The sequence below is a fragment of the Bufo gargarizans genome, chromosome 4, assembly GCF_014858855.1.
Source record: "Bufo gargarizans isolate SCDJY-AF-19 chromosome 4, ASM1485885v1, whole genome shotgun sequence".
Taxonomy (NCBI): domain Eukaryota; kingdom Metazoa; phylum Chordata; class Amphibia; order Anura; family Bufonidae; genus Bufo; species Bufo gargarizans.
Window position 1 is genome coordinate 191,982,286 of NC_058083.1, and position 13,922 is coordinate 191,996,207.

The window sequence follows — 13,922 nt, forward strand, 5'->3', positions numbered from 1 at the left end:
TGTTGTTCTTCTCATGAATGTACCAGTCTGAGAAGAGGCCTCCTTGTCTACTTTTAAATTTATGACAAGAGATAAAGATAAGCTCTATGCAGCTGGTGATAATTACCTATACAATTAGGCATTTATCAATGAAGCAAATATATAATATTCATGTATTCATTTAATGAGCCTTAGTCCTTAGCATAAGACAATCAGTAGAACATATAATATATATTATATTATACTGTTATATGTTATGAAGACCAACATGTATTCAGTATATTATATATATTTCTCATTAGGAGAATCTTTGTCTCTAAAAGAGTGTCTGTGAAGATGTGTGTTTTGTAACCATGAATCACATCTTTTGGTGTGTCAAGAGGAGGTACTGATATCTCTGTGAGAAAACAAGGACATTGAAGTTATTTACGACGCAAATAAACAGTGTGAGAAACATTCAGAGAGACGCCTAGAGGTCTGTCTCTAATTGCTACAAGTGTCAGAATTAATCCCTATAGCTTTGAATTAGAGCTTTTAAGGTCAAAATGTATAGAACACATTTTATTCAGACTTCCATAAGTTAACCCTTTATACTATGATGCAAATGGCTTACACAGCAGTGCCACCTAGGTATCAATAGGTGACATTACAACAGTAGCAACAGTGCATTCTGGGTAAGGTTATGATGTCACATTTTTATCAATAGTCACACCCATCCGACAATGATTGGAAAGTTCTAAACTAGGAAGGTGTGTCTAACTGATAATTTTGTGATCATAAACCATACACAGGGGGAGAAAAGACACACACAAGAAAGAGAGGAAAGAGAAGTTAAGCTCTTTAGAGGGGTCTATCCAGATGAAAGCCATGGTGAGATGCGCTATGATGGACCACCCAGCTTTCCTAGGAGCAGAAGTGAGATTTCTACTAGGACTTGGTAAGAGACACAGAAAATGATATTTCATTTTATTAAGACTAATTTGATAGTGTGGGTGAAATTATACCATCTAGATTGGCGAATAAATACATTAATTAATTGATCATCTCCATATTTGAGATGTAGTCTTAGGATATTGTGAGACTTTATTCTACCTGCAGAAGAATCAAGACTCATAATCTAGCAAAGCATTAAATAATTGTGTGTGTATGTAAAATATATATATATATATATATATATATATATATATATATATATATATATATATATATATATATATATATAAATAATATTGTTCGCCAAGCTAAGTGATGGATTCCCACAGGAATGACTTGTTTCAAGTCCTTCCCATTTAAGATATGGTCTAGCAAGATCCTAGACCCCTGTTATTTGTCTTAATAGTCTTACCAAAGTCATATGTGTGAAAATAGTCCAGGATGGGGCGGAAGGATACAGTTATCTCTTCTAAGTTATATCCTTGAATGGATTTTCCCATCCTGAAGTCATGCGATGTGTAGTTGGTTAGAAGGGGGCAGAATGTATTTAGCATTCCATATTGATGTCTAGGATTAGACATGCCCGTCCTGATATCATGAGGCTTTCTCTGAACAGGAGTGATGTATATAACTTATGTTTATATTTTGATATCCTAACCTAATAATAGCTTGGTTATAATGTGACAAGTTATTTCCACTCACATGTATTGTTAAGCTTGTAATGCTTTATATTAACGATATATATATATATATATATATATATATATATATATATATATATAGTTCATTTGCATGTATCATTGTGTTTATTTACTTATATATGTTTATAACCTTGTAACCAATAAATCTGCATATTTTTATAATACCTGTGTATTATTGTATAATGCAGAACTACATGTTTTATCATTAACGTCATCTCACGTCAAAAATAACTTATTTATCTGAGGAAATAGTCGGACTCAGATGTGAATTGTATCAAGTAGGTTGTCTACAATTCACCAGGTCATGATTTTAAGAATTTGACAAATTTTATAAATTTTATTTTTTTATGGTTAATTATTTTTATGACCATAATTAATAATTCTTAATTGAATTACCACCCGACAGTATTTTAGGGAGATAAAAATTTCATTATAGGACCGGAGAATCCCTTGAAGAATCAGATCAGCGGTCTGCTAGAAGCTTTAGCAGCAACAGTAAACTTGACTGTGTCCTCCAAGCATTACCTGCCATCCCTGTACATCTACCCGTCGTATAACCCCTAGATTCTGTCATCATATTTCAGGAAAATACAGATGTTGTGGGCTTTACACTTGGGATCATTGCTGTTCTAGTCTCCTGGACTGTAAGAGTACCTATCATCACAAGAGTGGTAAGTGAACTACAGAAAATTTCTCCACCCATTTAGATGCGATTTACTGGAAGATTTGGTCATGACAGCATGGTCAGTGATCACTTCCTTTGTTCTGTGTGTAGGGTACATATTAGGGCTTGTTCACATCTGCGCTGCAGATTCTGTCAAATAGACGGGATGAAAAAGTCCTGCATGCAAGACTTTGTGTCCAGTAAAAGAAACGGGATCTTGAATGGAAACTCCATTGTAATAGTCTGTTCAGCTCGGTTTATTATTTTTTGGCTTTCTGCTTCTCTAGTGGATCAGAATGATGATGTGAACTTGGTCTTACAGAGCTGTTTAATATCGTACAGTTTGTACAGTGCACTGTATTCAATGGCATATTATATAGTTAGAAATGGTGTTGATTGCCCTGTAACTAGCGTATGTCTGGGAAATGTCTTGGATGGAGTGGCTGTTTATAAGCTGTAAGTGTATGGATACACTGTGGATTAGCCGTCAGCATTTTACAGCGCCAATAAAGTGGATGACATTTTAGCAAATCTCATCCACGCGCTGCTGAAAAAAATCTGGGGTGCAAGATGACCTGTGGTGTAGATATTAATCGTATTACATGTCAAATTATGCTGCGTATTTCAATCGCAGATTTGCAATGCAAAAGGTGATAGCTGCAGAACAATTCACGACTAATCTGTAAGCAACTTGAGCTGATTCTTCTGCAGATTTGTCAGCCGCAAATGTCGGCTTCTGCTTTATTTAGCACCATAATAAATCCCAGGGATCAAGTAATTGTGCATTTACTGGTACATGGGATAAAATATAGGACAATTCTGTATAGAGCGTGGTATAGACTTCACAGTACTAGTTACATACCCTTCATCTCTTGTTTTAGGGTAGGTTTAGCTGATATTCAGGTTTTTCCAGGAAACATTTTAATAAAAGCCCTAGTATGTAAAGCATTTCTGCTGTAGGCTGTGCGTGAAAATATTTTGTGTATTTCTAAATCAAATGTACCTTAATGCTTGTTTACCCTGATAGTTCCCAGCGATGGATCCATATTCTTCTCAGGACTAACCTGTCCTATTTTATCGCCTTATAACGCTTTCCCGCATTTTATGCTGATTAACAGAGGAGTCATATCTTACATGTTTGACCAGAGAAGAGTCCTATTTTATACGAGTCAAGCTCCTCAGCTCCGTCTCAAGCAGGCATCCTGAAACTGCGGCCCTCCAGCTGTTGTAAAACTACAATGCCCTGCTGTAGGCTGATACCTGTAGGCTGTTCGGACATGTTGGGAGTTGTAGTTTTGCAACAGCTGGAGGGCCGCAGTTTGAGGATGCATGGTCTAAAGAAATGCCCCTACAGATAAAATCTCACGTGAGCCTCCTTGCTTCGAATCAAGGTAAGCGCGCCCCCTAACCGTCCCCTCTTTTGTTAATTGACAGCCTGAAGTGTGGCCGGGATCGCATAAGTCTAGCGCATGCGCGGTGCTCTCCTTGGTAAGGCGCGATCCTGTCTCCGGCTGCCGCTGTTAGCCGGGTTTCAGCGGCGCACTGCACATGCGCGAGACTTGTGCCCCCCCCCCCCCCCCAGGCTGTCAATCTAACAAAAGAGGGGACAGTTAGGAGGCGTGCTTACCTTGACTCGAAGTAAGAAAGCCTCATTTGCATACGACCTGCGGGGGAATAAAAGTTGTTTTATAGCAATCATGCGCCTCAGACATTTTGCACAAGAACATCATTAGAAGCCGGATGTTAACAGCTTTAAGGTACTGCTGGCGGTTTATGATGCATTTTGGGGCTGACAGATTCCCTTTAAGGGAATTCCTTATAAATGTACATATATTAAGGTCCTGTACAAAATCTGGGGTGCAAGATGACCTGTGGTGTAGATTTTAATTGTATAACATGTCAAATTATGCAGTATATAAATGCACATTTATGTTCATCAGAATTTACTAACCTAAATGTCAACAGTACTTTAGTAAGTGAGGCATATGGATCCTTGTGCTTTTTCTCTCTGACATAAGAATGTATACAGGGCTATGTAACATGCTAAACATCTATGTATTCTGTATATTATAAGTATGTTGTATGTTTAGTGCAGAGGGCTTGTGTTCCCAGTTGTTCGAGTATGGGCCGTGCTGTTTTCTGCCTTGGCCAGTATGATGTATGCGGCTGCCGTCATGTCACATGATCGCCACCCAGAATATTTTGTCAGAGCAATCCCTTGGTTCCTCATATCAATGGGCGCTGCTGCCTTGGACGTTGCCGTATCCTTTACGCTGAGCTGAAAATATGCCAATTAAGCTCCTAAATTTGGAACGTATTACTGAGCTTTCTGAGTTTTGCATGCACGTATAAAGCATAACAGCTGAGGTCTGTTCTTGTCTTCAGCTGTGTAGCAGTTCTATGGCATGAATTGGCTATCAGTGTGGATTTTGAAGTCTGCACCATGTCAATTGTTTGATACGGATTGTCAGTGCAGATTTAACGCTTTGCAAAAAAAAAGTGAGAACTTGGGCAAATCCACATCAAAATCAGCAAGGAACACATGCATATTATAGTGAGGATTTAGCCTGGTGGTGCAGCAGAATCCTGCAAGGAAAATTTGCATAAACGACACGATCATGTGTAAGGCGGCCCGGTAAAAGCATCCGCATGTGGATCACCACTAGTTGCTGGACCTTACCTATACCTTCCATCTGGAACCTATACATGCTAATAGTCCATGCTCGGAGTTGTCTCCAGTCAAAGACTCTGTCACTGGGTGTCTGCTGTATAAGGCCTCATGCACAAGACCGTAGTTTGTTCGGCGGCCCGCAAATCGCAGAGCTCCAAAACACGGATGGCGTCCGTGCGCGTTCTGCAATTTGCAAAACGGCATGGACAGCCTTTAATATAAATGCCTATTCTTGTCCGCAAAGCGTAGACAAGAATAGGACATGTTATATTATTTTATTTTTTGCGGGGCCACGGAACGGAGAAACAGAGGCGGACAGCACGTGCAGTGCTGTCCACATCTTTTGCGGTCCCATTGAAGTGAATGGGTCCGCATCCGAGCCGCCAAAACGGCAGCTCGGATGCAGACCAAATCAACGGCTGTGTGCGTGTAGCCTAAAACAGAGGGCACCCACTGGTTATGGTGCTTGCACAGCTCCTGAGCAGGCGCCATCTCAGGAAGAGGTTAACTCATCTTGAGAGATTGACATCTCAACATGTATCTGAATTGTGGAGCACTTTGCGCCAAAGAACTGGTCTACATGCTTTGCATCACGTGGCTTAGCAGGAGATAGTATGGCCTGTTGAAAGGAGATGTGGCTTAAGATGCAACAGTGGCCCACATTTACTGATGTGAGTGCACCTAGTCTGTGGTGCAAAATGTGCAATAATGTGGCACAATTTGGCGCATCTAGGTTTAGAGAAATTATCTGGGAGCTCCTTTGTGGGAAAAGAAACAGGCCTCAGATGTGACATTTTGCACCAAAATTCTGGTATAAAATTCTATGTCATACTAAGCTAACCAATTGTTGATGTATGTTTAGGCAAAAATTTCCAAATTTTTTTCTTCAGCCTGAGCCACTGTGATAAATCTGATGCAGGCTTAGGCCTCATGCACACGACCGTATGTATTTTGCTATTCGCAAAAACGGATCTGCAAAAACAACGGATGATGTCCGTGTGCATTCCGTATTTTGCGGAACATAGCAGCTGGCCTCTAATAGAACAGTCCTATCCTTGTCCGTAATGCGGACAGTAATAGTATATGTTCTATTTTTTTTAATTTTTTTTTGCGGAAAGGAAATAGACATACGGAAAAGAAATGCACACGGAGTGACTTCTGTTTTTTTGAGAACCCATTGAAATGAATGGTTCTGTAGACAGTCCGCAAAAAAATAAAAACGGAACTGACACAGAAAGGAATTACGTTTGTGTGCATAAGGCCTTAGACTACCTTACTTAGTCTATAGTCTAGCCGTCTATAGGATTAGTAAATCTGCCCCACTGTGCACCAGAATTTTACAGGGAATCGGTCACCATTAAAAGTCTAAACCTTAGATGGAATTAGAACATCTGCCCAGTTGGACAGTCAGCATCAATTCTGTTGAAATCCTTGACATGGTCATATCTGCAGTTAATGTTCTTGTCTTGTATTATAAAACATAAACTGGCCCAACACATGGGGCTTGTATTGGATGCAACACTGGATGAAGAAAGTTGTGAGCTACTAGTGCCTGAGGAACAGAAGGCAGAAGAGGCAAATGTCATCCATAACACTACGGCAGATGCAGAGGTCAGTTGTCAATGTAAAGAAATGTATTGTGCTTTTATCTTTTGTAGTAGGAACATTTAATATCACCTGCAAACCACAGGGTTAAAGGGGTACTCGAGAGGGGGGGAAAAAAAAGCTTTCCCCCAGACTGCACATGCTGTAAAAAAATAAAATAAAATTTAACTCTCCTTGCCCATGCCCTGCCACTGCGGTTCTGATGGTGTCGGGGTCCCCTGTGCTACTCTTCTTTCTCATGTCTCTACATAGCAGTAAACACTGGCTGAGGCGGATCATTGTTGCGGCCATTTCCATCAAGACAGTAGCAGAGCAGAGACTTGGTATACACTCACCTAATAATTCTTTAGGAACACCTGTTCTATTTCTCATTAATGCGATTATCTAGTCAACCAATCACATGGCAGTTGCTTCAATGCATGTAGGGTTGTGGTCCTGGTCAAGACAATCTCCTGAACTCCAAACTGAATGTCAGAATGGGAAAGAAAGGTGATTTAAGCACTTTTGAGCGTGGCATGGTTGTTGGTGCCAGACGGGCCGGTCTGAGTATTTCACAATCTGCTCAGTTACTGGGATTTTCACGCACAACCATTTCTAGGGTTTACAAAGAATGGTGTGAAAAGGGAAAAACATCCAGTATGCGGCAGTCCTGTGGGCGAAAATGCTTTGTTGATGCTAGAGGTCATAGGAGAATGGACCGACTGATTCAAGCTGATAGAAGAGCAACGTTGACTGAAATAACCACTCGTTACAACCGAGGTATGCAGCAAAGCATTTGTGAAGCCACAACACGCACAACCTTGAGGCGGCTGGGCTGCAACAGCAGAAGACCCCACCGGGTACCACTCATCTCCATTACAAATAGGAAAAAGAGGCTACAATTTGCACGAGCTCACCAAAATTGGACTGTTGAAAACTGGAAAAATGTTGCCTGGTCTGATGAGCCCTCGATTTCTGTTGAGAATTTGGCATAAACAGAATGAGAACATGTATCCATTATGCCTTGTTACCACTGTGCAGGCTGGTGGTGGTGGTGTAATGGTGTGGGGGATGTTTTCTGGGCACACTTTAGGCCCCTTACTGCCAATTGGCCATCGTTTAAATGCCACGGGCTACCTGAGCATTGTTTCTGACCATGTCTATCCCTTCATGACCACCATGTACCCATCCTCTGATGGCTACTTCCAGCAGGATAATGCACCATGTCACAAAGCTCGAATCATTTCAAATTGGTTTCTTGAACATGACAATGAGTTCACTGTACTAAAATGGCCCCCACAGTTACCAGATCTCAACCCAATAGAGCATCTTTGGGATGTGGTGGAACGGGAGCTTCGTGCCCTGGATGTGCATCCCTCAAATCTTCATCAACTGCAAGATGCTATCCTATCAATATGGGCCAACATTTCTAAAGAATGCTATCAGCACCTTGTTGAATCAATGCCACGTACAATTAAGGCAGTTCTGAAGGCAAAAGGGGGTCCAACACCATATTAGTATGGTGTTCCTAATAATTCTTTAGGTGAGTGTAAGTTGTGTTATTTTGATTTTATTTTTTACTGCATGTGCAGCCTGAGAAAACCCCCTTTTAAAGTAGGCTTCAGGTGTACCGCTTCCATCAAGTTATGATTTGTCAGCTTATGTACAAATGTTGCGCAGTACATTGAGCATTGCTCCAAATGTGTGTGTTCATTGACTGACTGGTTCTGAAAAAAATAAAACATTCTTGTCCAACATGATAATAAAACACTTTGGGAGACATTTATTAAAATTGCTGTGAAGGAAAACTGGCTTAGTTTCCCATAGCAACAAATCGGATTCCACCTTTCATTTTTCAAAGCTCCTTTGGAAAATGAAAGGTGTGATCTGATTGGTTGCTATGGGGAACTAAGCCAGTTCTACTTTACAGCAGTTTTGATAAATCTCCCCCTTTGTTTGCCTAACCTGCTTGTTTCTAGAACTCAAGCTGGACACCACTGAAAATGGTCCCCAACAGATGTTTAAGTAGCAAGGTATCACCCGGACGTTATGTGAGTCTCAGCATTGAGCAAGTGCAACAGGTAATCTTTATTTCCTTTACTTATGGCTGCTCTGTTGTTGGGTAAATTAGACATCATTGACCAGTAATATGATTCTCTAATTTGCTTGTTGAAACACAAACTTGTCTTCAATAATCAGAATGATATGGGAGCAGAAAGACTACCTGGGGATGGACAGACTAACCCTGGGTGCACTAATCAGAACGAACCACTCTGCTACTTTGACCTGCCTGTGTATCCTCCTCCTTGTATCACACATTCCAGCTCTTCTGACACTTCTTCTAATACTACTGACCTGGAGGTATGTGACCTTTTTCATTATATTTATAAAATTTTCAGGAGCACGTGGGAAATGATATGGCTTTGCTTTGATTAGTAATGCACTTCATTTTTGTAAGTTTCATTAGATTTGTCTAAATCGGGGATGCCCAACCTGTGGCCCTCCAGCTGTTCCAAAATACAACTTCCATCATGCTCGGACAGCCTGTATGTAACGGCTTGGAGGTAGCTTGCCGTGACACTTTCGTCACGCATGCTGGTTGCCGGTGGCAACATGCTGTTGTATTGCATGCGTGTTTGCTTTCCCTTTAAGGCTGTTGCCTTTCTTTTCTGGTGTGCACAGGGTTAAAGAGGACCTTTCACCAGAATAAAGTATCTAAACTGACTATACAGACGTGTAGAGCGGCGCCCAGGGATCCCCCTGCACTTACTGTTATCCCCGGGCGCCGCTCCGTTCTCCGGTTATAGCCTCCGGTATGTTCATAGTTAGGCTCTACCCAGGGGAACCTGCCGCGGTCTCCTTCTCCTATGCTGTAGCACTGGCCAATAGCAGCGCTCAGCTCATAGCCAGGCTATGAGCTGAGCGCTGCGATTGGCCAGCGCTACAGCATAGGAGAAAGACGCCGGCAGGTTCCCCTGGGTGGAGCCTAACTATGAACATACCGGAGGCTATAACCAGAGAACGGAGAGGCGCCCGGGGATAACAGTAAGTGCAGGGGGATCCCTGGGCGCCGCTCTACACGTCTGTATAGTCAGTTTAGATACTTTTTTCTGGTGACAGGTCCTCTTTAAGGTGTGAGCAAGGTGGAGCTGGGTGTGGTCTCAGGTCTCTTCATATACTGTTGCTGTGAGACTAGGATCATATTTATGTCTGCCTTTTGTATGAGAAGGAGCTTGCTCCTTTCTTGGATGCTATCTGAGGGCCATCCTAGTTTGACATCGATGTCATCTGCGATGTGATCCCCTTGTCTTCCCTTTGTTTCTATTCCTTTACCTATCCTCACTTGTTGTTTTGAGTATGGTGTGTGATGTACAGGGTGTTTTGTTGTATGTCATTTGGTGTTCCATGTCTGGTCTATTTGGTGTTTGTAGTCCAGCATGGTTGTTTGACATTTCCCCTGTTTGTCTGTAACTCCGGAAGGAGTCCCTGGGGTTCCCCGGAGGGGGAACTTCAATTCGGTTAAGCAGCGCTGTCTGGGTCCGCCATGCATCTTGCCACATGGTGGTACAGGCAGTTACTACTACTCCTGTGTTTGGTGTTGGTACTGAGTCCAGAGTTGTGTGTTTTGGGCTTAAGTGCTTGTCACAGGATCCAGTGGTTGTGGTGTGGACGACTCGTTCCTTTTTAGTTGTTGTGGGCAGGTAAGTGACGTTGCGGTCCTGTGGTCTGTCATTCTGCCACAGGACACTTGCCTGTCGAGTTGGTCCTCTGCTTACTGTGTGCTCCTCTCCTTGCCGTTAGGCCTGCAGAGACTCCTGCTCTTCCGTATCTTAGAAGAACAGGTAGTCTGTGGCCCTAACCTTACTACCAGGGATCATCAGGGTTAGTAGGGCTCTAGGTTTCCTGAGAAGGAGCCGCCCTACCTTCTAGGTCCGCTCATGCAATTAGAAGTCAGGGCGAGGATTAGGAATGCGCTAGGTGTCCCGCTCCCTTATTCTTGGTTTCAGGCCTGGCGGCATTCCTTTGTTCCCTGACATTGTACGGTGGGGGTTTCCCCCACTCCCCATCGTGACACTGTAGCTATCAGAGCATGCTGGGAGTTGTAGTTTTGGAACAGCTGAAGGGCCGCAGGCTGGGCATCCCTGGTCTAAATGAATATGCAGCTTTACGATCCACAATTGTGGAAATTCTTTTCAATGGGGAGGGGATAAAAAAGCCAGTGCTGGACTCCCCCGGTAGCACCCTATCTCCCACAAAATCAGAGAATGTTTAAGGCTGCTTTCACTAATAGCTTCCTTTCTGGTGGTTTTTCTGCACTTTCGCGTTTTAGTGGTGTTTTTTTCTTGCAACGTTTTGCGCGATAAGGACACTAGATCCAGGTGTTAGCTAAAGGTGTATAGGAAATGTGAATGACAATGGGGCAAATCATCATGCAAATCTGAGACACTTTGAATTGCACATCGTTGGCAGAAATCTGAGCGCCAAAGCAACATTGATACTTTTTAAAACCTTTAAAAGGTCTCTGAGTTTTGATAAAACATTTTTGATGGGAAAATATTTAATTGGTGGGGATCTGAGCACTGCGACCCTTACCAATCCCTAGAATAAGGAGAGAGAAATGCACGCATGATAGAAGCTGTATAGCTGTCTCTATGACTCCTTAATGAAAAACGATTCTAGAAGTACAGTTGCCTTTGAAGCAGACCACAAAAAATGAAATACAAAATATTGTCTTCTGTAGCAGCCAGCACAAATTATAAGACCTCCTATAGATAGGAAATCCACTGTTGGTTTACTGCCAGGGTGTTATCTGAAGGGTATATAGTAGATGTAGAATTGGGATAACAATATGACAATTCTATTGTTCTCTTGATAGGCTTAGATAACTGTGTCCACAGAAGAGCACTGCACTGATTAGTGTGATGTTTTGAGGCAGGGCTCTTTTTGGTCACAGAGAGTAGTTAAGCGAAGATATCTGCCATTCTAAAAGTCCAACCAAGTAGGAAGTTTAAAGGAGTTGTCTGAGATGCAGAAAACTTTGGAGAACCCCTGCAATAACCTTTAAAACATATATACGCACCACTTTCTCCAGTGATGTTCTCTACGTCATTGGTTGCTTACAGAGTTAAGTGGCGATGTGCCAGTATATGGCACGTGACCACAGTAGCCAATAACATTCCTCAGTTATATCTGTAAAGAATAAATCAAGGCAACTGGACTTACTCTAGATTTCTTGAAAACGTTTCACTCGTTCTTCCAACAAGCATTCTCAATTCTGAGTGACTGTACAAGAATTCTCTGGGAATAAATATGTAACTGAATCAACATCTGGTAATTATACCCAGCATGGGGTCAGAGGATAATGGAATCAACACCTCTGACTCCATGCTGGGTATAATTACCAGATGTTGATTCAGTTACATATTTATTCCCATAGAATTCTTGTACAGTCACTCAGAATTGAGAAAGCTTTTGGAAGAAAGAGGGACACGTTTTCAAGAAATCTACAGTAAGTCCAGTTGCCTTAATTTATTCTTTACAGATATACCATGACCTGGATAAATGAGAACCTTCACAGACATTCCTGAGTTAGATTGTATCAGAAGAAAAAGTATTTATTTATTTTTTACTTTCAATTTGCTGCTTATATTATATTACAAACATGGGAACTGGAGGTACCAAACTATCATCTACGAGAAACATCAAAATATTGTCAAGCATAATATGTCCAGTTGACACAAATGAGAATAATAGTAAACCCATATTTGGAGATTTTCTCTGGAGAGGGGGAAAGGGTAGAGGGAGTGGTGGAAAAGGGGAAGTGAAAGGGATTGGGCAAACAATAGTTTGCGGCGCACAGATCAACTGCTGTCAGTTAAATCAATCATGAGACGCCAATATTATGCATAGGGTACCTAAAATAACGATAATTTTAATGGATTAACTTTAACAGATTGTTTCCAGTTTACAACCTGGTACCTAGAACAATCGTAAAATTATTGATGGAAGTATTTCTATGAAAGAGTCCCATAGAGTAAAGTTAAACTTTGACCTTGCATTCCTTTTAAAGGGTAACATTAATCCAATCCATGCGGAATACAAATGTTAATTTTTTAAGGGAGAGTCTAAGGGAGGGAGGAGGGTTGGGGGATCACCATTTCTGCAATATATACTTTGCAGAGATTATAACTTAATAGTTTTTTGATCGCTCTCGTACTGGGATACTCACCATGATTGATATATCTTAATATAGCCCATTCTGGGGTCAAAGGAAGAAAATGTAATGGGTAAGTCTCCGCATGTGTGACCACCTGTTTCCAAAAGGTCTGTATAGAAGGGCAGCCCCAGAAACAGTGGTATAGATCTGCTTCAAGTGTGTTGCATTTTGGGTATTTAGATGTAGGTTTCCGACCCATAAGGTATTTACGGTGTGAAGAGAGATATTAGCTTTGTGAGCAATTTTAATAGCCATATCCCAATACGAGGTGGCTGAGACAGTCATTTGCTTTATATATGGAGTCAGCTGTCTACAGTGGGGAAATAATTTAGCCAACTCGCCATGCCGTGTTTCTGCCTCGAATAGTCCAAAAGGGTTCTAATAAAGTTATAATTAGTGTTAATCCGAATTTTAGGAAAAATTTGATTACCTGAAATGGCAGTAAAAATAAAAAATAATCATGCTTACCTCATCCACTTGAGCGCAAAGAGGCCACCAAGGCCATCTTCCTTGAAGATCCCATGCAAAATCTCGTGGTCACCACGGCGGCTGACATGATGACATTATCACGCGCTGTGCAAGATTTCGTGCTGGATCTTCAAGCAAGATGGCTGCGGCGGCCTTTTTCGCGATCAAATGGATGAGGTAAATATGCTTTTAATTTTAAAAAAAAATATTTTTATTTGCAAACCCTAAAATGCTTTAATATGGATCTCTGATGTCGCGATCAGTGTAGCATCTGAGGGGTTTAATGACTGGGGGTGGCGCAATTGTCATTCCCTGTCATTGTAGAAGATGCAAAGATTTTTTATTTTTTTTGTAAAATTTGGCAAAGCAGCAGAATTGAATTTTAGAGAACTTTGCTCATCTCTAGTTGAGAAATCAAATCTTTTTTATTTTTTTATCTTTTGTTCTGATTATAAGATGGACTACAAGATCTTCCCTTTTCCTGGGGTTTGAGGTGGATGATTTTATAACTATAGATAAGAGCTTTCAAGAAGTAAAATTGCTTCTTGAAGCAGAGAAAGATAATATTTGGGTATAAGTTAATATATCTCAAATGCACTTAAATCGATTTTGTTCCACACAGAAAAAAAAAATCTGGCGTTCTGCCTTGTTGAAAATACAGATTACCTAAGAAAGGCAGTAGGAGGGAGTAATGAGGGTTGAGGC

The 13,922-nt window shown here is 41.3% G+C and overlaps 1 protein-coding gene across 3 annotated transcripts in view; it reads left to right on the forward strand.

Moving 5' to 3' along the window:
- Positions 1-13,922, forward strand: part of TMEM44 (transmembrane protein 44) — a 61,242-nt gene that overhangs the window by 25,603 nt on the left and 21,717 nt on the right. For 2 of the 3 annotated variants that reach the window (XM_044290299.1, XM_044290301.1), the window contains 5 exons: positions 2,198-2,284; positions 4,368-4,538; positions 6,401-6,559; positions 8,512-8,613; positions 8,732-8,893. In XM_044290299.1, the coding sequence (XP_044146234.1) occupies positions 2,198-2,284; positions 4,368-4,538; positions 6,401-6,559; positions 8,512-8,613; positions 8,732-8,893 (681 nt within the window). The remainder of the gene's footprint in view (positions 1-2,197; positions 2,285-4,367; positions 4,539-6,400; positions 6,560-8,511; positions 8,614-8,731; positions 8,894-13,922) is intronic. The other variant, XM_044290300.1, reaches the window with a different exon arrangement.